The sequence below is a fragment of the Notolabrus celidotus genome, chromosome 13, assembly GCF_009762535.1.
Source record: "Notolabrus celidotus isolate fNotCel1 chromosome 13, fNotCel1.pri, whole genome shotgun sequence".
NCBI lineage: Eukaryota > Metazoa > Chordata > Actinopteri > Labriformes > Labridae > Notolabrus > Notolabrus celidotus.
Window position 1 is genome coordinate 3,143,741 of NC_048284.1, and position 26,224 is coordinate 3,169,964.

General features: G+C 41.4%; 1 protein-coding gene and 1 long non-coding RNA gene across 6 annotated transcripts in view; one reads left to right on the plus strand and one right to left on the minus strand.

Annotated features, from left to right (window-relative positions):
• The first annotated feature begins 1,780 nt into the window (after window positions 1-1,780).
• The window catches only part of LOC117824036, a 64,281-nt gene continuing 39,837 nt past the window's right edge, over window positions 1,781-26,224 (plus strand). For 3 of the 5 annotated variants that reach the window (XR_004633526.1, XR_004633525.1, XR_004633527.1), the window contains exons 1-4: window positions 1,851-2,053; window positions 5,259-5,318; window positions 5,567-5,643; window positions 6,556-6,625. This is a non-coding gene — a long non-coding RNA (uncharacterized LOC117824036). The other 2 variants (XR_004633528.1, XR_004633524.1) reach the window with 2 other exon arrangements.
• On the minus strand, window positions 15,423-25,168 carry LOC117824033 (12-(S)-hydroxy-5,8,10,14-eicosatetraenoic acid receptor-like). The gene is made up of 3 exons (XM_034699381.1): window positions 24,701-25,168; window positions 19,253-19,658; window positions 15,423-16,987 (listed from the first exon to the last, which is right to left on the minus strand). The coding sequence occupies exons 1-3, from the start codon at window positions 24,853-24,855 to the stop codon at window positions 16,517-16,519; spliced, it is 1,032 nt and encodes a 343-aa protein (XP_034555272.1). The 5' UTR covers window positions 24,856-25,168; the 3' UTR covers window positions 15,423-16,516.

Consider the following 26,224-nt stretch of genomic DNA (forward strand, 5'->3'; position numbering starts at 1 on the left):
CAACTTCACCAGGTTTTGGAAAGCTAAATCTGACCACCTTTTTCTGGATGAAGCTAATTAACCCTCAAATTCTGAGTAAATACTCAGTATATTTAAATTTGTTTAACTGGCAAATGGTTGCATTAAACAAACCTAGATTTCTGGGATACTTAAGAGTCTTTTAGTGGAAGAAAGGTGTTTGATTTCAACACTTTTAAACACATTAATGTGGACATTTTAGAACTGCATCTACAGCTAGTGCACACTTCGAGACTTTGTGGTGAGAAGAAATGAAGGAAAGGAAAAGAAACCTGCAAAATCTCTGATGAATATCTGTCGGTTTTTGGTAAGCCTTCATCTCTAGCAAAGTGGGGGCTGTACACTGATTGTAACAAGCATTTAAATGGGACTAAAATGCCATCAGAATATGTGACTAGGCCTCAGAATAGTAACAGGAAGAAAAATGTATTTACAACCACCCAAAATACTCCAATAATCTCACTCAGTCAGTGGTTTTATTCGCCTCTGTTGGGCACTTGGCCTGTTTCTAAATGTGTCCCTGGTTCAAACACAGGACTATACTGCCACCATGTGGTGTGTCCAAAGTATGACCAGCCTAAATCCACTATAGTAAAGCAACAAATAGGATTTGAGACTGTCCTTTGAACCAGATTTTAAATACTCCAAAAGCCATAAATACCTTAGATATAAGAATTTTGCACTACTACTAAAATCTTCTGAGTCTATATCCATTGTATTATAATTTTTTTCCCCTGGATCGATCAATCAAGCAGACTTTATTTGTAAAGTGCTTTTCATACAATGATATTGTACATAAAAATAATATAATAAGAATAAATTAGAAATAGAAAAAATAAGAAGACCCCCTCATCCAAATCCCAGACCTAGACCCGACCCCAAACCTACCCCACAATTAATACAAATTTAAATAATAATAATAATAAAACATAAAATAAATGAAAAACAAAAAAGAAGTTGCTGAACGAACTGAGGAAACGCTCTCATGATTTATAAATGAGGAAAAAACAAACTGGACAGGAAATGAAGTTCACCAAAATAAAATAAACTAATAAGATAATAAAACACTAAAATATTAAACCGGTAAAATAAACTAAGATGCTACACTAAAGTATAAACAGAATAAAATATTTTAAAAACTGAGAGGTAATCTGTGAAAAATCTTAAAATGATAAGATCGAAGAAATAATGAAATAATCCACAATAAATTAAATAAATAATTAAATTGACTGACCAAATAATATATATGTCTATAATAATTCAAAACAGGACAGTTTATACTTTAAAAAGTGACTTAAATTTGAACCAGATAATAAATAAATAAATAAATAAGTAAATAAAGTAAGGTGATATAAAACTCAGTAATAAGCGAGACTTAAAATGTACAATGAATCACAGAAGTATTATTCAAAAGCACAATAAATATAATGTATTTACAACTCAGGAGGAATTAATCCAGAGTAAAATGAATGTCATCACAAATTTTCAAGAGTACCTGGTACTTTAAGACTTTTTTATTTGCCACTCTCTTTCTATCTTAGCTCATTTTAACCCACTTTAAATTTTAATTTTAATGTAATTTTTAATATATTTCTAATTTTCCTTTCCTTTTCTGTTTTATTATATTTGTAATTTTAATTATGTTCTTTTATGCTTGTCTGAATGTCTCCAATGCTTTTAATATTTTAACGTAAAGCACATTGAGTTGCCCTCGTGTATGAAATGCGCTATACTAATAAAGCTGCCTTGCCTTGCCTTACTTTATTTTGAAGGGTCTTACCGGAAGTCGCTGTTTTACCGCCTTCGAACTTGCTGTAAGGTAAAAATTAAACGTGTAATATCCTTATTTTAACCGAGTGTTTCATATAAATTAAGATTAAGTTCTTAGTTTAGGAATATGTGTAGATTCAGTTTAGTTTTATGAGTTTTCACACATTATTAATGCTGTAACGGACACTGACGTCAAGTTACCAACGTCTCTCAACGGTCACTTTCCTCAGCTTCATCCATGACGTTATTTTAAAAAACGGCACAGGTAAGTGAAAGTTTGTCGTTATTTATTTTAAGTTATTGGTAGAAAAAAAAGGTTTGAGTTTAATTCAATTAAATTAAATTTGAATATAAATCAGTGTCTTGTTGCGTGCAGGTGTGTGAGCTATGTGTGTGAGGTGTATTCAGGTCATGGCTCTCCTGGCCTAGATATCTGGTCTGGGTTAGAGTACAGTCACATTAATCGTGGTTAAGAAGGGAAACACTCTCTGACTTGACCTATTTACTTTAACAAATGACGGTAAACTCAACAAAAACTAGATTGTGTAATTTTTCTAATGAAGTTTTTGACCTTTATGACCCTTAACGTCTTATTCATGTTCCTGTCAGCAAGCTAAGCTAACATTAGTAGCTAAATAATATGAAAACTTAAGTCGCATTCGCACAGTAGTATTAATCGTACCTTTAATTATTTCTATAATTATATAATTATTTATAATATCAGAGAGAAACAGAGAAACAGTCGGTTAGTGGCATTGGCGGTTATTCCCATAGTAGAGGATCAATCAATCAATCAATCTTTATTTGTATAGCGCCAAATCACAACAAACGCTATCTCAAGACGCTTTTACAAACATAGGAGGTCTAGACCACTCTATGTCAAATTATGAACAGAGACCCAACTTCAAGACAGGGTAAGACTCAGTCTGACCCCACCTTAATCCATCATGAGCATTGCACATCGCAGTATTTAGCTAGTTACAGTGGTGAGGAAAAACTTCCTTTTAACAGGCAGAAACCTCCAGCAGGACCAGACTCATGTTAGACAGCCATCATGCCTCGACCGAGTTGGGTCTGGAAAGACAGATAGAGGGGAGTAAGAGAGAGAAGTGATAGTGATGAGACGAGTCGTAGAAGCTGTTGCCGCTGGAGTCCAGCACGTCCGTATCAGCTGGAGTCCAGATCGTCCACAGCAGGAGGACGTCTGCGGCAGCTCAGAGGAATCTACGAGACAAGGGAGCTCAGGGACTCCAGAAAGGTCTATGGTTAGTAACTTTAATGGGACAGGAAGAGTTAAAGTAAGTGATGAGGGGGTTGGGGGCAAGGGGGTGAGCTAGGATGATGAAGACGTTTCTGTCGGCCATCTTTGTTCGTGGCAAAGTACATGATATACCTTATCTATTCAGAACTTGTTATACTTTCCAGTAGATGTCAATTAATTAAAGGGTTTCAAAGGCAGTGAGTGAATTTAAACCACCTAACAGGATGTTACAAGTTAAATTAATTCAGAAACTAAATGTTAGCCGTTAGCTTTGTCACACCTGCTGTAATAGGAGGAAGCTAATGATAAATTAGGCGTGACTCAATTCCTACTGTGGACATTTTCTGGTGTTAAAATGAGGAATTCATGAGAGGCAAAAGCTGAAGTTTTTATTGTTGAAGGCTTTCAGAAACTAAATGCTAACCGTTGGCTTTCTGCAACTGCAACTCCCTTTTTACGGGCCTGCCCAAAAAATCTCTCAGAAAGCTGCAGCTTGTTCAGAACGCTGCAGCTTGTTCAGAACGCTGCAGCTTGTTCAGAACGCTGCAGCTAGAGTTTTAACGAGGAGAAAGAAAACTGACCACATAACTCCTCTTTTAAAAACTCTGCACTGGCTCCCTGTTTCTTTTAGAATTGATTTTAAAGTCCTTTTACTTGTTTTTAAAGCTCTTAACAGCCTTGCTCCTCCATACATCACTGATCTCCTGTCATTTTATGTTCCAGCCCGATCACTGAGGTCCTCCAATGCTTCCCTTTTAAATGTTCCTCGTGTGTCTCACACAGGTACCGGCCAGAGGGCTTTCTGTTTTTATGCCCCTAGGTTGTGGAACCCTTTGCCTCTGGACATGAGAACAGCGAGCTCTCTGGGTGTTTTTAAAAGTAAACTTAAGACTTACCTTTTTAATCTAGCTTTTAATGTGGAGTAATTTATTTTAGCCCTGGACTGCATTATCAGTATCATTATTATTATTATTTTTATTATTTTTATCATTATTATCTAAACCAGTGATTTTCAACCACTGTGCCGTGGCACACTAGTGTGCCGTGACAGATCGTCAGGTGTGCCGTGGAACTTAATCAATTTCACTTAATTAGTCCAAAAAAGTATTATTCATATACTGCAAATAATTTGCCATGGAGTGCGTCTGTGCCTGCAGTGTAGTAACTGGCTGAGTAATTCAGTCCTCATCCATGTAGTGACCATAGACTGTATAAAATAGGTACTGAGCTGTGCTCCCCACCCACTGGGTGGCAATAAAGGACACTAATGACCTTGTTAATTTAAGACAGTAGAATTAATGATGTGTGCAAGAGGTGTATGTGATAAGACATAGGTGTACAACAGTGATGGATAAATATTCAAAAAGGAAAAATGAAAACTCCAAACTGGGCCCTGGACTAAATTCTAACCTGAATGAAGAGCGTAATATGGGGGGTTGAAAAGGCAACTTTTATGAGAAAAACTACAACGGTGACTGTGAGAGCTCTCAAACCTTACTACTTACTTAGTAGCCACACATTGTGGCAGAGACATTAACACTACCTGCAAAATCTATTGTAAATAAGATGCTTCACCCTGACACAGTTAAAGAAGCAGTCAAAGTCCCTCTCTCAGATAAATAGATTCATATATTCAGAGACTAAATGTGTCATTTTGTAACACTTTTGGTTGCTGGTGTGACTCAGGATTTTGTTAATGTATGAAATGTGCCTTGGCTCAAAAAAGGTTGAAAAACACTGATCTAAACCATTATTTTAACATGTATTTATTTATCTTATTTATTTATTGTGTTCACCTGATCTCGTTAACTCTACCTTATTTTTAACTTTTATTTCCACTCTTACTTATTTTATTAATTTTACTGTGTTGATTTTCTTTTCTTTTTTAAGTATTTCTTCTTTTTTCATGCCTTCTATAATTCTACCATTGCTGTTGTTTTCTTACTGTCTGTTACTCTGTGAAGCACTTTGGGCTACATGTTTCTATGTATGAAAGGTGCTATATAAATAAAGTTGAGTTGAGTTGAGTTTCTCACACATGCTATATTAGGAGGAAGCTAATGATAAATTAAGCGTGACTCAAATGCTACTGTGGACATTTTCTGGTGTTAAAATGAGGAATCAATGGAGGCAAAATCTGAAGTTTGTATCGTTTCATTCCATGACTTCAGCTTGTATTTGTTTCACCTGTTGTTTTCTCTCATTTCAGTGCAAACTGTGGTTCTGAAAAGCAGGAACATGATACCAAAATGTGTTAATTTACTTCAGGGTAAGTCGGTCGACCTTTCAACAACAAATATACATTTACTGGCACATAGTCATTTTAGACAAAGATAAAATGCTGACTGTTCTGTAAGGATTCAACAATATTAGACAGTCTTAACTAGAAGCACTTGATTAAAGTCTCTTGGAAAGTGAAATTATTAAACACACTATTAAACAGCAAATATCAAGAGATTGGTCAAGTTTCATCCTTTCAGATGGAATAATGATGGACTTCACGTGCTTGCCTTTCAGAGTGCGACAACAAGTAGGACTGAGATGTATCTACCCTTCTAAGTGCTGCTAACCACGACTTTCAGACTCTGCCACAAGTAAGTATTTCACATCTCCATTACTATAAATCTTGATAACTAAAGGAGTAGTACAACAAAACAAAACTTGAGATTGTACAGTGCACTTCTAACTATATACTGATGTAGTATTTCACTTGTTCCTCTCTACATTTTTTTTTAAGTTATATTTTTTGGGCCTTTTTGCCTTTATTTTATAGGACAGCTGAAGAGAGACAGGAAATGTGGGGAGTAGAGAGTGGGGGGAGACATGAAGGAAATGGTCGACTGGCCGGGAATCGAACCTGCGACAAGGACTGTAGCCTCTGCATGTGGGGGCGCTTAGACCGCTAGGCCACCAGCGCCCCCTCTCTACATTTAAAGGCACTTACAATGTAGTTTGGAAACAGTTAAAAACAATCAATGGCTTTGGTGAAAGTTTCCTTTAATCAAAAACAAGTATTTAATATAAACTGTATAAAAAAATCGGCATAGTATCCGTGACGTCAACCATCTGTTTTTGAAGCCTATCGTCAGCGGGTGCCATATTGGAAATGCTGAACACGACCAAACATGTGTGAGGTAAAGAGGCAGGCCTTTAGCCTTTTCGCTAATGCCCGCCTGTCAATCAAATCAGCCATGCCCTTATTTGGGCAAAACTCGTAAGTTTAATATCTTCGAAAATGACGAGTTATGAATAAATTCACCCCCCGTACAGTGTGTGCTAATTCAGAAATGAGCTACTTAGACCTAAACCGTTATTTTGAACCAGACTGCAAACATGTTTATTATTGCTGTAAAGATCGTCTTCTTTGAATGGGTGTGTATATTGTTTCCTGTGTTTCTGCAGCCAGCCTCCAGTGGACGCTAAAGGAACTGCAGTTTTTAACATATTTACTAAAGCGTGATTCCCATACATGGATTTGATCCCAAGCTTTATACAAATGTTTGCAGGCACCAGGTCATCTATATCAAGTGGTCCAGCAACAACCTGAACAAACCTGCAATGTCCTACAGGGAACAGGTCAGTGAACACAACACACTCCTGTTTGAATAAATGTTTAGATACAATCAAAGTTCTGAATTTTACTCAGGTTAACTAAAGATAGAACTTTGAGAGTCACAAAACACCATGTATGGGATGTGTTTATTTGTTTACAAGTGATTCAGTTGGCGCTGCATGACGTGTGAAATGTGCCCCTTTGTGGTTATAGAGTATGATAAGTGTGAAAGTATAAGTGATGCTTTTAAACTCAAAAGACGCATCATTGCGTGCTGTTTGAAACCCTGCCTGCTGGTTTAATCTAGATTGTGCCAAAGTGTCAAGATGTGGTGAGTTGATAGGCCGCTTGTTGGTGTAATACTGGTGCCTCACGTAGGGTTGCAACATATATAGCCATTATTGATGACTCCATTGAGTGTTTCGTAGTTCTCATGTATTTCTCTAAAAAATCCCAGAAAATGGTCAAAGAAAGTCCCCTCTTCAAATGTTGACCACACAACTCAAAGATTCTTCATTTGCTTTTACAAATGTCGTAACAGTGAGACCCTGAACATGTCTTTTTATTAGTCTTTTAACTGTTCTGCACACAAAGACATAAAAATGTGGATGTTTAATGTTACATTCGTCTCAATTAGGCAAAGAAAGTCAAACTTTTCTTGTTTTTGAACACAGAAGAAGTATACTCTCCCAGTGTGTGTTGTGTTGGTATCTGATGTGACCAGGGATGTCAATTTTAAGGATTCTCTGGCTGTTTCCGAAATCGCCTACTATACTAGCAGTACGTACTGATATGTCCAAAATTCAGTATGTAGTAAGTAGTATTTGAACAAGAGCAAAATCTGCAGTATGCCAAAACTCCCCGGATGTCTACTGATTTGGGAAAATATCTCAGTATGCATCGGACCAGCCTGCCTCGCGTACTGTTTCCCATAATGCACAGCGCTCGTTCTACTTTTTCTTTTTCCTCATTTTTTGACGGGAGGAAATCCGTTTTTGGGTGCTGTGAAAGTTATCAAATTACATATAAACCACTTCCTAACTTTTGAAATCATAAATGGATGCTAAATAAGCATTTTATTTATCGGCTTCGCCGTTGTTTACTTCCGCTTTCCGAAACCGGAAATCCAGTGAAGTCTGGCTCAGCATGCTGCATGACAGATCGGACAGAACAGTCATACTACATACTAAATTCAAACGCAGTATGTAGTAGGCAATACCTACTGCCTACTACATTAGTAGGTAGTATGTAGCAGGCCGTTTCGGAAACAGCCTCTGTCACAGTTATCACCTGCCACACCTGCTCAGCCTCTCAGCCCAGTACATTTCCACTCCCCTTCGTTTACCTGAACCACACTCTCCTCATTAAGCCAACACAAATCACCTGTTTCTCATTACCTGCTGCCAGTATTTAAGTCCTGGTTTCAGCTCACTCAGTGCCACATTGTTCTCTCTGCAAATGCAAGACTCTCCAGCACTTTTCCTCGGACTGATCTCCCGGTTTTTTTTTTAAAGTTATATTTTTGGCCTTTTGCCTTTATTTGAGAGGACAGCTGAAGAGAGACAGGAAATGTGGGGAGCAGAGAGTGGGGGACGACATGCAGGAAATGGTTGACCGGCCGGGAATCGAACCGGCAACCCCTGCAACGAGGACTATAGCCTCTGTATGCGGGGCGCTTAGACCGCTAGGCCACCAGCGCCCCTGATCTCCCGGTTTTGACCCTGCTTGTCCCCGGCCTTCCTTCCTCGTTTCTGCCCTGGTAACTACCTCAGCCTTCTGTCCCCGACAAGCGGCAAACTCCGGTCTCAAACGATGAAGCCAATGCGGAAGTGATATAAACTGCAATACATCGAAAATCCACTTGAGGCTGGCTGCAGAAACACCGGAAACCACATAGATATGAATGGGAAAAAGACGATCTTTGCAGCATTAATAAACATGTTTACAGCCTGGTTCAAAAAACGGCTTGGCCCTACAACGCTAATCTCTCTAATGGCACACACTGTACGGGGGGTGAATTTTTTTCTAACATGACGGTTAAGAAGATATTAAGATTATGAGTTTTGCCCAAATAAGGACATGACTGACGTGACTCCCTGTTGGGAACACACAGCCATTGGCTAAGAGACTCACACTACGTCACACTCTGCCTAGTTGAGTTCCACATTACCAATATGGCTGCTGCCGTCGATTTGCTTCAAAACAGCTCTCAGGAACAGATGGGTGACGTCACGGATACTACGTCCATATTTTATACAGTCTATGGTCCCCGACCAAGAGATTTGCCTGCTCCTCGTCTGTTTCCAGCCTGATCCTCCACACAGCGAAACCAGCATCTCAACAGACATTGTGTGACATGGTTAGCAAAGACTGTTACCTGCTGTTTCCTCCGGGCTCCAGTGTGCTGCTTTTGGGTTCACCCTCACACCCGTTACATTCTCTGTGATCAAGCTTTGGAAATGTTAACAATCAATTATCAATTAACCTTTTTTTTTTTTTTAAATGTTGGTTTTTTTCCCCATAATCAAATTTTCCTTCGCGACAAAATGAATATAATTGACGGTATTGAATAGCTACGGATCAAATTGAGGGATACAAAATGTTAAACAAGCTGACTATCAACATGGAGCAGGCTTATAAGAATAATCTCTGTGGACACACAGTTATATAAAGTGAAGGCTCACCCCTAATTTACACAGGATGCACAGCGTCCCATCAATCTACACATCAAAGAACGACCTGGACAGGAAGTCAGGCCCAAGGATTGTATGCAACACTCACCAATTTCAAAATAAAACACCATATACGGACTTCTGGCTGTTTAAAGATCGTTTAGATCAGAAATACTCATCGATTATAGATGTGAGCCACAAACAGCCACATATCCATGATCAAGGTCGACTATCCAGGACTTTAAGATGATCACTGTGTCAGAAGGTGACAGGGCAACAAAATAGAGCCGAATTATTAATAGTAAACTAAACCTGCAAAAACAAAACTTTACAGTTCTGCAGAATACTCAGTGATTATTGAAGCACGAAAGTCACAGAAAACTATCCACATGAGCAGAAATTCAACCACATGTAACCTGTTGTTTGTATGTAGTTCTCTCTATACTGGACCCAGCTGATCCTGGCTGCTCTGAGCTGGCGCTACGCTCCAAACACGCGTCCTGTGTAGCAGGGCGCAAGCTGTCGGACGTAGCAAACATGCTGTGCAGCCGTAACGCAACACCAGGCATCCTGTGTAAATTGGGGGTCAGACTACAACATGTGGATTAACTGCAACAAGGGAACTGAACAGAAACATATTTTCAGACTCACAGTGTCCAGTTTTCTGTCTTCTCGTTCTTATTGAGAAAATGTGTGTGCGGTCAGGAGTCAGCCGGGAGTGCAACCGGGTCATAATCGGTCCAGCAGCAGAGAAAAAAAACACTAGTGGAGGGCAGCTGAGCGTCTCCACTGTGCGTATCACCTTCAGCTGCTGATTCACATCGAAACATGCTTTAATCTTAAAACAGCTTAATTGTCATTATCCCTAGATGTGACCGATCAAATCAAAACAAAGCAACATTCAGCCCTTCTCATGTCAACTCTTCTTTATAAGAGTGGAATCAAGGATTTTCAATTTCAAGCCTCTAAAGCAACACTTCTCAATCAAGCCAAACTCTTTTAAACTTGTTGAAGTCTGTGTCTGAGATAAAAATCCTGGTTGGCATGGAGCCAATCTGATCTGCCGACCACAAAACCCACCGATGATCTCTTCTTCTCTGCCAGGTTTTGTTTGTTTTCATACGTCTGACCTCTGTTGTTGCTGTTGCTACCTGTGCCGAGGCTGCCAGTCTGAACACGCCCGCTGTCACCACATCTCCTGTTGCAACACCCACACAGCCTGCCCCCTCAGAGCTGTGGCTGAACAGCTCAGAGCATTACACACAAGATGACATGAAAGGAGGTCATCGTGTGGTAGATAAGACCGTAACATGAGGTAATACGGTGTTTCAGTCTGCTGTACTCGACCCTGTGTGGATGACTTCATGCTTTATGACAGGGGTTTCCACACTTCTCAGCCAGCGACCCCCACTTTCCCTAAAAGTGATTTAGTGTGGCTTCATTAAGCTGGTCTGCAGAGAATTAGCCTCCTTATATGAGCATGTGGCTTTTGATAATTAACTGTTCACTAACCCTAAACTTAGGAGTCATCTTGTAAAAAGAAAGGCAAGGCAAGGCAGCTTTATTTGTATAGCGCATTTCATACACAAGGGCAACTCAATGTGCTTTACATTAAAACATTAAAAGCATTGGAGACATTCAGACAGCCATAAAAGAACATAATTAAAATGACAAATATGATAAAACAGAAAAGAAAAGGAAAATTAGAAATATATTAAAAATTACATTAAAATTTTAATTTAAAGTGATTTAAAATAATCTAAGATAGGAAGGCAGTGGCAAATAAAAAAGTCTTAATCTTTGATTTAAAAGAGGTGAGAGTTGGAGCAGATCTGCAGCTTTCAGGGAGTGTGTTCCAGATATGTGGTGCATAATGACTAAACACTGCTTCACCATGTTTCCTTCTAACTCTAGGGACTGAAAGCAGACCAGTACCTGATGACCTCAGAGGTCAAGGTGGTTCATAAAGTAGCAGCAGATCAGCCTAAACCATTCAGTGCTTTATAAACCATCAGCAGGATTTTAAAGTCTATTCTCTGACAGACAGGAAGCCAGTGTAGAGATCTAAGAACTGGAGTGATGTGGTCTACTTTGTTGGTCCTTGTTAGGACTCGAGCAGCAGCATTCTGTATGAGCTGCAGGTGTCTGATGGACTTTTTAGGGAGTCCTGTAAAGACCCCGTTACAGTAGTCTAGTCTGCTAAAGATAAATGCATGGACCAGTTTTTCTGCATCCTGCTGAGACATGAGTCCTTTAATCCTTGATATATTCTGAAGGTGATAGTAGGTGGACTTTGTAATGGTCTTAATGTGGCTGCTGAAATTAAGGTCTGAGTCTAAGACTACACCAAGGTTTCTGGCTTGGTTTGAACATTTCATCATTGCAGATTGGAGCTGAAAGGCAGATAACTCATTACATTTTTTTATTTTCAAGGTTTTATTTCAAGTGTAGCTTCTATTTTAGTTGATTTTTTTTACTATAATGGGTAAAATGTACCAAATCCCTGACATCAAACTAGGATCAGCACCTCCAAGTCTGAGACCATGGTGCTCAGCTGGAAAAGGGTGGATTGCCCACTCTGGGTCCGAGGAAAGTCTTTGCCCCAAGTGGAGGAGTGTAAATATCTTGGTGTCTTGTTTACGAGTGAGGGATTGACAGACGGATCGGGGCGGCCAGTCTGTTTTTTATTTATTTATTTATTTAGATTTGTCAAAAATGCAAGTACACAGAGACAAAAGACAAAGCAATAATAGACATAGGAAAGAAAAGATACAATATAACAGGAGACACCACAACACTGGAAATGACACTTGGGGGGGAGGGGGAGTACATGATAATTCATAACCAATTCATGATGGGTGAGTCACTGTACACAACGAAACATCTAGGAGGCTGAATAGCCGATATAACAGCAGCAGGTAGACGACAATGAACATAACCATGAACACAGATAAATACAGTACCAAGCTCCTAGCCCAGACCTCTCCTGACAATGTCCCAGAGCCCACTCAGACCTCGGTCAAAGTCTTTTAAGAGACCAGAGCAGCTCTCTCCATGTTAAGCAGGTCAAGGTAATCCTCCAGCCAAGAGTCCTTCATGAAGCATTCTGGCTTTCGCTCCTTCCAGATAAGAAGAATCAGTCTTTTAACCGAAAGGCACCTGAGGCCCACAGGCGTGTGACAGCTGGGCTAGTTTCAGTCTGAGGCTTATAAGCCCAAAAATGCAAACAGAAGGGGAGAAGGGAAGAACAGTATGCAAAATTCCCGTCATGACGGCATGCGCTTCTGACCACAAGGACTTAACATCAGGACACTCCCATAGCAAATGTAGTAATGAGCCACGATGGCCACAGTTAAACCAACATAAAGCAGAGGCATTGTCAGACATCTTCGAGAGTCTTACCGGTGTAACATAGGCTCTACATAAAATCTTGTATTGAATTGCGGCCGGTCTGTTGTGGTGAAGAGAGATCTGAGCCAGAACGTTCCAACCCTCACCTGTGGTCACGAACTGTGGGTAGTGACCGAAAGAACAAGATCGTGAATACAAGCGGCCGAAATGAGCTCAGCCTTAGAGAGAGGGTCAGAAGCTCAGACTCAAAGTAGAGCCGCTGCTCCTCCGCATTGAGAGGAGCCAGATGAGGTGGTTTGGGCATCTGGTCAGGACGCCTCCTGGAACGCCTCCCTAGGGAGATGTTTCGGGCATGTCCGACTGAGAGTAGACCACGGGGAAGACCCAGGACACGCTGGTGAGATTATATCTCTCAGATGGCCTGGGAACGCCTCGGTATCCTCTCGGAGGAGCTGGTGGAAGTGGCCGGGGAGAGTAGTGTCTGGGCTTCCCTGCTGGGACTGCCTCCCCCATGACCCGGACCTGGATAAGCGGAGGAAGATGGCGGGATGGATGGCTCACCAAATGACAGATCTGTGTACCAAAGTGTGGTTACAGCTAACTGGCTAACCTTAGCCCGTTTGCTAAGGTTATGGTTAGCAGAAAAAAAAAACCCAATTGGATATCATAGTTGGTTAGCTTGCCAAGTTGCTTCACCAGCTAGCATGGCTGTAGCATCATTACAGTTTTTAGGGGAGTATTTTTGGCTTGTAACATCTTGAAATAAGAGATATGTCTGGACCTATCAGGTGAAAGTGGATCATTTCAAATGCACTGAGATGTTTTAACTAGAAATAGACGAATACACTTGCCAAGATTTGTGTTTTACAGTGGGTTACTCGTGTGATGCTGGTCCACTTTATTTGGTGTTATTCATGTCATGACAGTGTTGCTCAAATGTGCCCAAGGAGAAGTGCAAGCATAGGATGCAGCAACATGAGTGAAGGGTGGGGGTGTCTGGGCTCAGCCTTAGAGAGAGGGTCAGGAGCTCAGATTCAAAGTAGAGCCGCTGCTCCTCCGCATTGAGAGGAGCCAGATGAGGTGGTTTTGGGCATCTGGTCAGGAATCCTCCCGGACATCTCTCTGCCCCGCGACCCGGACCCAGATAAGCGGAGGAAGATGGACGGATGGATGGATGGATGGATGGATGGATGGATGGATGGATGGAGGGTAAAATGTACTATTTTTTAGATAACTTAAAAAAAGAACCATTCTGGAAGACATCTCACGACCCCCCATTTGTGTCTTGCAACACCCCCGGGGTGTCCCAATCCACACTTTGGGAACCCCTGCTTTATGAGACTGGAGTTGTTGCCAAGAGAGAGCACATACACAACCTGAACAAACTTTAGCACCTGACTGCTAAAGGGCTATAAAATGGAGCCTAAAGAAGCAGAGAATGCTGGGTCAACATGTGGACGATGACGTAGTGGGAAGAAGAGGGTTAAAGGGGCAGTGCGTCTTTTACTTTAGGGTAAAGTTCAAACTGAAGGAAAGGAAAGGTGCAAAAAAAACAACACTCCTTGCAGACTCTTGTTGAGTTTTGTACACTTGTATTTACAGCAGCAATACACAAAGATCTTCCATTATATACAAATAATCCAACTCTAATCATCAAACTGTACACAGTGTGAGGGAGGGAAGTTTAACACAGACGTCCAGGTTTCCGTCGTCCTCTCAAGTTTGACATTTTTGAAGCGGTTGTTGAACATAATTTCTAACTTCCTTCAAACACCAGAAGCATCAACCGGCTCGTTTACTTCGATTATAAAACATTGACCAACATGAATAATCGGTTACACATCAGCTGTAGGCGGGACGTTCAGAACACTGCTGAGTTCATAAGTTTTGCACAAAGGCCTAACCCCAATGAGGACGGATCTTTAAAGGTTGACTTGGACGATGAATGCAGAATTTCCTGAGTGGAAGACACACAGTTTGTAAAAGTGATCAGACGCCTTACAGACGCCTTTAATGAACTTTGATAGAGGATTGTTGGTTTGACCTTAAAGCAGTTATTACAGCGCTCTTCATTACAAGAGAAACAACATTATTCACCTCAACTCCTCAAAGCATCGTTTGAATATCAACATAAATAAAACACTTTAATACATTCAAGTAAATGATGATACAAAAATACAATTTATATGAACTATTGAAGGTACATCAGGTTGAGGCTACTAAACATGAACGTTCCTGTTAATCTACTGTCTGTCTGTGTGTGTGTGTGTGTGTGTGTGTGTGTGTGTGTGTGTGTGTGTGTGTGTACATTCACACAGGTGTCAGGCTCTCTTCCTCTTCTAACTTCTTCTTCTTCTCTGAATATCTCTGTTTTTATTGCATTTACTGGAAATATATTTGAGTAGGCATAGTTCTGTAAATAAAGAGTTTACATGACACATTTTTGAGTATGTATCGTGGTGTGTTAACTTCCACTGGATCCGCTCGGTTGCGTCTCTGATCCGGCTGGTCTGAGCACTCTGGATCAGATACACAAGACTTCTATTTGTTGCCGGATGCCGGAGCACGACGCATCAATCTCAACAGAGCAGATGGAGCGGGACAGGAAGTCAGGGTTCACCAAAACAAAATGAAAACATCCGGTTAATTTTCAGAATAAAACACTCTGTGTTATCACCAGATCGTATTTCACTTAACTACAACAACAAACCAAAGTCATGATGAGCGGAGCCAGGCCTGGAGTCAACAGGTCAGAGGTTTTCAGAGGACCAGGAAGACAACATGGATGAGGAGAGGAGGAGGAGGAGAATCCTTGATTCAGTGATTACAGCGGGAAAACCTTGGTCACATGACTCCAGCTGTCACCTTTAAGGCCATCTACAACCTCACTCCTCCATACCTCACTGAACTTCTGCACATCAACACACCCAGCCTCACTCTCAGGTCTTCTTCTTCCATTCACCTCACTACACCACCGACCTGCTTGACCACCATGAGGTCTAGAGCCTCCAGCTGGTCTGGATCTCCCTTCCATCAGACATCCGTAACCTCAACTCTCTTTCCATTTTCAAACACAACTTTTAAAACTGGCATACTCTCTCGGATTACAACTCTTCTCATCTTGTTAATCTTATTTATTACTTACACTGTATCATGTCTTTTTTGATGATTTTTTTCAGACTCATTTTGACATTGCTCTTATTTTTAAACTCTGCCCAGTAAGGTGACATTGTGTGCTCTGAAAGGCGCCTTTAAATAAAATGTATTATGATTATTCGGATATGAGAGAGAAAAATGTCTGACGAAACAACTTAAACAAGACATCTCAGCGTCCGCATCATCATGAGTGAGTGAGTCATGTCGGACACCAATCACAATACTGATTGTAGGCTGTATAATACTCTCCTCCTCTGGTGACAAAATGTGGTTGCATCTTGAAACAGAGAATTCAGGACAATTAAAACTGAAAAATTGAATCAAAACAGATTTCAATAATCTCTTTAGCTCTTATAGAAGGTGCTGAAAAGCTTAAACTCGCCTTTAATAGAGGGTTACAGAACATTTCTGCAGATTGCACCTGAAGAAATAACAAGAATGCACCTTTAATGCCATGCATTGAAGAAAATGTGGACCGCATTTGAATCAATATTTAAACTTATAATGCATGTTCAAAAGTAGACCTTAATTGTGCAACAGAACAAGCATTTGGCCATCTACAGGACTCTAGATGAAACACAAGCATCAGAAAATGTGTCTGTAATGATGGCTCAACCAAACAAGTCTTATCTCCCACATGTGAGGACACCTGCGTGAGTGTACCAGTGGTTCTGAGGCGTCCTGGTCAGTGAGGCCTGCTCTTTCTCTACAGTACTTTAAATGACACCCAACCGATCATTTATTTATGATGGGTAAAGATATGGTTCTTGCTCCTGAAGTTATGGGTGTTGTTGTTGTCGTTGTTACACCCAAGTGAAAGTCAGGATTTATGAGTCTCTTCTGAAGAACGGTCGGACAGAACGTGGATATGTAAGCGTCTTTAAATCCCGAGTTACAGAAGCAGTAAACCAGCGGGTCCAGCAGGCAGTCGATGTACGACAAAACCATGAGGCTGTCGTAGACCTGCACCGCCACGTCCTCCTCCACCTGCATTTTCTGCAGCCGGAAGCTCAGCAGCACGGCTCGGGCCACGGTGCACGGCAGGAAGCAGATAGAGAAGACCACCACCACGGACATGACCACCCACACGGCTCGCCGCAGCTTGGTCTTCTCACCCACCGTCTTCTTCCTCAGCCGGTTCACGATGCGCACGGTGCAGAAGACGAGGATGATGAAGGGGATGATGATCTGGGTGAAGAAGACCACCTAAGAGAAAGGAGAGGGGACTAGGAATTAGATGATGGATAGAACAGCAGAATCACCAAGCTGAAGAATCCACGTGTGAGAGTTCAAACTTTAACTTAACGTTTGGACCGCTCTTCATTCATGATTTACATGAAGACAGTCTTTGCAGAACATCTCAGATTAATTTATAACCTGAATTTAAACCAGGACACCTTTATTTAAAGGCACTGTGAGGAGTTTTTAACTGGTTTTGAGATAGTGACAGTCTTCGTGCCTATGTAGAAGATTAGTTATTTCTTTTACTGAGTCAGTTTTCTTTGAAATAAGTGGATATCCATCCCTCCCCCTGAAGTCTCTCTGTTCAGGGCTCTGCTGATACTGGAGCCGGATTATCAAACAGACGTACATTTCTGTTGAAGTATACTTTTAGACGGAGAAGTCTACAACCAGAGCTTCCAATCAACCTATCAATCAATCTTTATTTATATAGCGCCAAATCCCAACGAATGTTATCTGAGGACTCTACCCAAACAGAGCAGGTCTAGACCGTTCTCTATGTTCTATTATTAACAAAGACCCAACATCAAGATAGGATAAGATCCAGTCCCCTGATCTCATCTTAATCCACCATGAGCAGAGCACTTTGCAGCATTTAGCAAGTTACAGTGGCAAGGACAAACTTCCTTTAACAGGCAGAAACCTCCAGCAAGACCAGACTCATGTTAGACACACATCTGCTGAGATCGTGTTGGAGAGAGGGATAGAGAGGGATGTAGCAGCTGGAGTCTGGCCCGTCCAGAGCAGCAGGTCAGAAACCTCAAGCAGGACTAGACTCATGTTCGAGAGCCATCTGTCTCGACCGACATTCTACAGATCCAAAAGGTTCCACACAGTCAGTCCAAACACTTGTCCTCTGTTAAAAAATAAGAATATTTACGATGGGGACTTGAATCTGATTCCACACTGGCTCTGCGAGTGTCAACTTGAGGCTGACTCCAAAAACCAACAAGTAACCCTCTTTAGATTCCCTAATTCCTTTGCAGCATTTAGCAAGTTACAGTGGCAAGGACAAACTTCCTTTAACAGGCAGAAACCTCCAGCAGGACCAGACTCATGTTAGACACACATCTGCTGAGACCGTGTTGGAGAGAGGGATAGAGGGAGATGAAGAGAGAGAGAGATGAAGAGAGAGAGAGAGAGAGAGAGAGAGAGAGAGAGAGAGAGAGAGAGAGAGAGAGAGAGAGAGAGAGAGAGAGAGAGAGAGAGAGAGAGAGAGAGAGAGAGAGAGAGAGAGAGAGAGAGAGAGAGAGAGAGAGAGAGAGAGAGAGAGAGAGAGAGAGGATAGTGGTGAGATGAGAGATAGAGAGGATAGTGGTGAGATGGATAGTGGTGAGATGGATAGTAGTAGTTGTAGCAGCTGGAGTCTGGCACGTCCACAGCAGCAGAGCCTATAGCAGCATAACTAAGACCTGGTCCAAGCCTGATCCAGCTCTAACTTTAAGCTTTATCAAAAAGGAAAGTTTGAAGCCTACTCTTAAAAGTAGAGAGGGTGTCTGCCTCCCGGTCCCTGACTGGTAGATGATTCCAAAGGAGAGGGGCCTGATAACTGAAGGCTCTACCTCCCATACTACTTTTAGAGACTTTAGGTACGATGAGCAGGCCTCCATGCTGGAACCATTGAAACTAGTCATACCAGAAACTGTGATACATGCTGAACTTCATTGTGGGAAATACAGAATCATGAGAAATCAAGGAAACACCATGACTTCTCTTTTGTCATGTGTTATGGGGATGAAGAGAGAGAGAGAGAGAGATGATAGTGGTGAGACGGATAGTAGTAGTTGTAGCAGGTCAGAGCAAACCTACAGGACAAGGGAGCTCAAGGAATCCAGAAAGGTCTATGGTTAGTGACTTTAATGGGACTGGGAGAGTTAAAGTAAGTGACAGGCAGACAGAGAGAGAGAGGGAAAGTTAGGATCTCAGTGTGTCAGTTCCCCCAGCAGTGTAAGCCTATAGCAGCATAACTAAGAGCTGGTCCAAGCCTGAGCCAGCTCTAACTATAAGCTTTATTAAAAAGGAAAGTTTGAAGCTACTCTACGTTATTCAGACGTTTATTGGGACACTGGAGCTCACATCATGACACCGGGGCGAGCATTAAACCGGTACGTCCGCTCATTTTCTATAAGCTACAGTTCGTATGGGATGTTGTGGACACTTGGCTTTGACATGGTTGGTTCCCTGATTAGTTCAGGCTTCTTATTCAAAGGAAATAGATTGACACAGTACCTCTCTGAAGGTGTCCGTCACGTCATGATAAATCGTCTCCACTACCCGCCCGTGGCTGTTGCAGCACTCGAACGTCTCCACCATGGTGGGGATGGTGAGGGGCAGCAGGAGCAGCCAGATGAGGATGGAGATTTGAGGAGATTTCTTCAACACTTTGACAAAGTTCCTCCGCCCCAGATGCACCACATTGAAGTAGCGATCGATGGACAGGGTGATGAGGAAGGCGATGCTGGCGCCTCGGTTGAGGAAGAGCATGAAGAGCATCAGCTTGCACAGGGTCGGGTTCCTGCTGCGTCTCATGCCATGTTGGAAGTGGTAGGCTTTGGCGGGAAGGCAGACCACCAAGAGGAAATCAGCAACCACGATATTGAAGAGGAAGATGCTTTTGTTTTTCCAGAACTTGAACCTGAAGAGGAAGCAGTCGACAGAACGGTCATTCGTTGTATTGTTAAAAAGTGAATTCAGCATAAAGAAGGAACAGAAGTGCAGACGAGTCCACAAACATCTCTGCTTGCTTCCAGTCTTTACACGTCATCCATCAAACTCCTGCCTTCATTACCGCAGTAAAAGTCTTACATATTATCATTTCACTATCTCCTAATTGCAACTGCTTTCCTTCTTGTACTGTATATATTACAGTGATGGAAAAACACATGGTGCCAAAGAAAACACTGGCTCTCTCTCTGCACTCTGGTCGGAGTTCCCTGCTGCAAGCTCTCTCTGTTCTGTCAGTGCTACTTTAAATCCACAGCACAGCGTGTTCCACGTCCAACATGTTTATGAGTTTATCTTGCTCAATCTGCACTTCAGGGAAAGAGTCAGTGCAACAAGTTTCTCCAGCTCCTCGTGGGAGTCTTGAGCTAGACTGAAATGAATAGTTCTGCCTCTTTAAAAGCTACAGAAGCAGACAAGACCATCTGCAACAAGACTGATCGTTTCTATATTGGAATTTTTGATGCCTGAAACTGCTGGGAGGGGTCGGCGTCAGACCGGACGATTGTCAGCACCTTTATGAAACAGAGAGGGAAATGTTTCAGGAGAGGATTTGAATCTGTCAGAAAACACAGCCCACACATGTAGAGATGTAAGGTACCATTTTGTCCAAAGGGGGGCGCCAAAATCAACACAACCAGTTCCTTAAAGGAGCTTTAATTAATGTCACTTTTTGAAGACGGTGGCTCATTGCGGGAATACTAACAAGTTGATTTAGGGACAACTTCTTGCTTTTAAATTGTTACTGACTCTTTGTTGTGTTGTCGTGTCTTAACAGCCCGTGATGTGCAGATGTAGAATGAACCTCGTGACACTGGCCAGCTTGAATAGTAATTCGATTTATTACAATCAAACAGCATCAGCATCAGTAACAAGCATCGCGACTGCTTGGAGGACGACCGGGCCAGATGAAGTCGCCTCTCTTCTGTCTCCACGTTCTGGCTTAAATACTATGAAGGTGCACTCAAATTAGAATGAGGGTGTCCTTCAAACATACACAAATATGGACTCTTCAACACAAGTTTCAAGTTAGCTGCTATTTGACTCCATTTATGAGCGCCTTGCTCTAAGTATTGACAAAGACGTCAGCTGTCACTGTCAATCATGTATTTGCCTATGTCAAAGGTGATCTTTTTTAGGCCCTTCCTAGAGACTTCTGGAGCCTACTATTGTAACTCATTCTTGTGGGTCCCTGGACTTACTTTAAACAACACAGACTAGCAACATATACTTAATCTTATGTGGTTGAATATCAGATACTTCAGTGTTTCATTGCAAAAAAAGGCCAATCAAGGCCATCCTTCAGCACCTTCACTGGCTCCCCATACAGCATCAAATCCACTTCAAGATCCTGCTCAAGCCCTAAATAACCTCACCCCCTCATACCTGAGCGGCCTCCTCAAACGCCACTCCCCTTCTCGCCGCCTCAGACCCTCAGATGCTACTCTCTTGTGCCCCATCACCAAGATCAAGCACCGTACTTTGGGGGACAGCACCTTTGCCATTGCTGCACCAACTTTCTGGAACTCCCTCCTTCCAAACATCCTCAACTCTGACTCTCTTCACTAATTCTAAAACCACCTCAAGACCTTCCTGTTTTCAAAAAGCCCACAACACGTGACCTCTACTCCCTCCACATCTTTGTTATGTTATTAATATCATAAAGCAATTAAAAGTACTTTAAAAACACAAATACAAGCATCAAATGACATACAGAAACACTGACAGTTTAAAACTAGGAAATAATCAAGTATATATTCAAAAAATAATGAGAAATTCCAAAATATGCAGCTGCCATGTGGATAACCAGGGAAGAAATAAGTTGTTATCATGTTAACCAAAATCCAAAGAAGAGAATAAAACTATCAGGTTAGTATAGTTCAGGTTCTAGAGCTCAAGTTGGAAGTGTCAAAGGGTTTTTGGAACATCTGAGATCATCACCCTGACTGTACACTGATACACAGTTTCTGTCAACACTTCCACCCGCACATAAGAATCCAAACAGGATGTAAATACTGTTGGTTTCTCTGAGCAGGGATCTGCACAGATTTCTCTCTGTAAACAGTCATGAAGCTGCAGTGGGTGTGAGGAAAGATTTATCCAAACACAGTTTTTATCGACTCCAGACACGACTTGATTTGGTCACAGTGGGTAACATGAACACCACCAGTGTGGAACCATTGATACTTTCAACAGTCAGTCATAAAGTAAGAGTAGGTCAAAGGGAAGTGGACTTTCATGATCACAGTAGGTTAGATTTGTAGTCAATCCTGTCTACATTTGTGAAAATCAAGGTTACAATCATTAGGATAAGCTGTTGAGTCGTCTGGAAGTCAGGGATAAACTTTTCAAATAAGGAGGACTTGGTAGTTTGAAAGTTTTCTCTGCACTTAAGGCTTTCACCGACTTCTCGTCAAACTTTCTCAAACTGCCTTTTACTTTAAAGCAGTGTTTTTCAACCTTTTTTGAGCCAAGGCACATTTCATACATTAAAAAAAATCCTGAGTCACACCACCAACCAGAAGTGTTCCAAAATGACACATTTAGTCTCTGAATATATGAATCTATTAATCTGAGAGAGGGACTTTGGCTGCTTCTTTAACTGTGTCAGGGCGAAGCATCTTATTTACAAAGGCTTTTGCAGGTAGTGTTAATGTCTCTGACGCAGTGTGTGGCTTTTTTGATTTGGCTACAAGTTCAGCTACTAAGTAGCTAGCTTTGAAGGCTCTCTATTGTAATTTTTCTCTCATAAAAGTTGCCTTTTCCACCTCCCATATTATGCTCTTCATCCGGGTTAGATTTTGTCCAGGGTCCAGTTTGGAGTTTCAATTTTTCCTTTTTGAATATTTATCCATCGGTGTTGTACGCCTATGTCTTATCACATACACCTCACGCACACATCATTAATTCTATTGACTTAAATTAACAAGGTCATTAGTGTCCTTTATTGCCACCCAGTACATGGACAAGTATTTAATTACTCCAGTCGCTACACTGCAGGCACAGACGCACTACATGGCATATTATTTGCAGTATATGAATAATATTTTTTGGGACTAATTAAGTGAAATTTGACAATGTCCCACGGCACACCTGACGATCTGTCACAGGCACACTAGTGTTCCACGGCACAGTGGTTGAAAATCACTGCTTTAAAGGACTTTTTAAAACAGGGATATCATAACATTATCATCCAGGATTAGAAAGTACAATTAACAGAAGCACAAAGGCAACTGGACTTCCTAAGTTTTCCCTGTATTACCTCATCACCTTTACTGTATGCAATGCACACATTACGCCTATTTCAAAGTCTATAACTGGCTGCCTGTTCTTTTTTGTATTGATTTTAAAATTATTCTACCAGTTTTTAAGGCTCTGCATGGCCTCGCTCCAGACTACATCTCAGAAATGCTTTTAGTGTATGATCCAGGAAGGCCCCTCAGATTCCCTTTCTTGTGTATTTATAAATATTTTAGTGTGCATTAGTCTCTACTTAGTCTCTGCTACTCAATCCATTTCTGCTTTTTGTTTAGTCATGATATATTAGATACTTATTTTTATTATTATACATATTTTAAAATTGCTGGAAACCACTTTGAATTGCATTTGATTTGTATGAAAGGCCCTCTATAAATAAAGCTTGATTGATAAAGCTATGAATTCCATCCCATGATGAGTTTTCCAGGAACTGATGATCAAGCTAAAGATTTCAGGACCTTTTCAAGTTGAACATTTTCCCTTCTGACCTCTCTCAGCTACACTCAACTTGTTAGGCCTTTCTGAAAACAGGAAAAAAGGCAGCGTCAGATTGTACTTGAACTAAATTGTGAGTTGATTTAACACACAACTTGAAATGGATGAGGTTGGTTAGATGTTCAAAACCACTATGTGACGATTTTATTTTAAAAAAAAAGAAGCTTTTGTGGAAGAGAGTAGTCAGAGTCTTGGGAAGTCTTTGTAAAAGTGGGTCAAAGGGCAACTGGACCTCCGATGAAATCCAGATGTGACCTCATCGATTTTCTTGTGAAATTCACTTTGGAACCACTCGAACAATCCATAAATCCCAACTAACTAACAGGTCGTCCACAAGTCGATCATCAAGTTCAAGATTTGGATCAGGAGCCCCCTTTCCCTGAAGGCCTTTTTCTAACCTCGTGCCAACCGCCCAAGTTTAAATTTCACTCTTGGGTACTTTCAGAAAGAGAAAGGATGTGGTAGATTATTTCTCTTCATACCAGAAACAGATTAAAAGATGACACAGCTGGAAGTGATCACACAAGCTCAGATAGTTATACCAAAGATTTTACAATCCTAACACTGGCAGACTATCATCTTTTATCCCTGGAAGTATTCAGTGATCAGAGTGATGGGAAGTATACGAAGAAGAAGGCCAGATGCTCTCTAAGCTATCTCCATGACACATCATCAACCTCTCTAAAAAGATAAGACTTTCTTTAAAGTGATGAGTCATCCTGAAGCAAATGATCACAATCAAGCTCAGGAGATTAGACTTTGCAAGTTTGTCTGTCCTTAAAACTTTCCCCAAACTGCATCTTACTTTCTTCTGTTGCGAAACAGAAAGAAAGCAGTGATTGATTTTGATTCGTGATGTCTGAAACTGATCATTCATTCATTCCAGACACAACCTGATTGAGTCATTGTGGGTTACAGGCTCACCACCATTCAGCGACTGTGTTTAGATTGGCATAGTAACAGCTTACGTCCGAGAAAACAGTCATTCAGGTTACGCTGAGTTCAAGTGAGAGTAGGTGAAAGGCAGCTGGACTTCTTGAGTGAAGTTTGGAGTCGCTCCCCAAAAGCTTCAAATACTTTCCACTGTGCAAACACCTGCTATCAAGTTTACAGTTCTGACGTGATAGGCTACATTTCTTCTCTACAATACTTTGGAGTAAAATACACAAAAGGGAGGGATAGAGAAAAAGTGTTCCTTCATACCTGAAGATGAAGACGTAGAGGACCGACAGGTTGAGAGGCAGACCCAGCACGAACTCTCCAATCATCAGCCAGGAGAGGGTTTCGTACGTGACCTTATTGGGTACTCTGCAGTGATCAATTGTTGAATTCGTAGACATGTTCTTTCGGATGGACATGCCACTGATTGAAGTCAGAACAAAAAATGCAAATGTGTTTAACAACGTAGAAGAGAGCGTTCAAAGTGTCCCAAGGCGGGCATCACAAAGTCAAATCCGTCTTTGCGCAGGTGGTCATAGCTGCAAGGGATTCAGAGTCTTCCTCCTTTAGGCGCAGATTCCCCTTCTCGCCGTGATCCGTCAAATTCAACAGTCCCCTCCCGAGAGCTTTACAGTGACTCTGGAGCTCGACCAAAACACGCTGAGGAAACATGCACACACTGAGAGCAAAGCACTGAGCACAGAGAGGAGAAAACACCCTGCCTCTGCCTCTGTGAGTTAGTTTCCCCTTTATGTGTGAGGCTGACACCGATGCTTCAGAGAGGAAGAATTTATAGTTAACTGGAGGTGTGGTTTAGAAGAAGGGGGTTTATCTGACTGAGAAACAGCACGCAGAGATTCTGGTTTCAGCTTTCAGGCTTAAAACACTCAGATGAATTCAACCCTCCAGGGCATTTTTTTGGAGATTAATGAAGCGATAAGAGAAGATGACCTGCCCTGTTTCTGGATCAGGGTCAAAGTGGTGAATGGAAACTTGAAGGTGGTGCAGCAGAACGGGGGTAAATGCCTGTGAAATTCCTCAGGTGGCTGTCCATGTGAAACCATCATGCCTGCACATGTCTGGGTTTATGTTTGGATATGGGGATGATGGGAGTGGGAAAACACCGAAGGTCCTTCTGAGGTAAATGACATGTAAGGTTTTCCTGGCAGAAGACCAATTATGTTACACCTGTGGGAGGAAATACAGTATCGGCTGAAAGCAGATCTGCAGTGAGCCTGGAGATTGAAGGATTTGATGGGACTCCCATGGGCTTAGGTTTCAGCTGGAGTGGAGGAGACAGCTTTGGGACAGGTTAATTTGTCCCACTGTGAGACATAAAAGTAGGAGAGAACTTTTAGTTTGTTGAACGTGAATCATGGACTGAATACATCCATGCATAAAAGGCATAAAAACTTCAAATCCCCTATTTTAAAGTACCTTCTTTCACAACAACTGGTTAGCTAGTTAAGGCTACACTGTGTTGTAATAAGTGTGAGTCTCTATTCTCACACATTGAGTATCATAAGATTAAGTTGTTAGAGTTGTCGTCTGCAGCCTACACATTCAAATTTGGATTTTAAAGCTCCTGTGAGGAGTTTTTGACTCATTAAGAAACTAATTGAAATCAACAGTGAAGCCTCTTTATGAACTACAAAAGCAATCAAGACCATCAGCAACAAGATTGACATTTCTTAATTCTTATTTTTAATGGCGGTATCTGCTGCGAGGGGGTAGGTGTCGGTTTCATTGTCAAAGAAAAGCATGATGGGAATTTTGTTTGAAAATGTG

Excerpts from the sequence above, each read along its gene's own strand:
- LOC117824033 (XM_034699381.1), bottom strand. The coding sequence starts at position 24,855 with ATGTCCATCCGAAAGAACATGTCTACGAATTCAACAATTGATCACTGC. Across the intron at positions 19,659-24,700 it reads CTCTACGTCTTCATCTTCAG|GTTCAAGTTCTGGAAAAACA; the intron begins GTATGAAGGAAC and ends CTTCCTCTTCAG. Across the intron at positions 16,988-19,252 it reads TGACGGACACCTTCAGAGAG|GTGGTCTTCTTCACCCAGAT; the intron begins GTACTGTGTCAA and ends CCTTTCTCTTAG.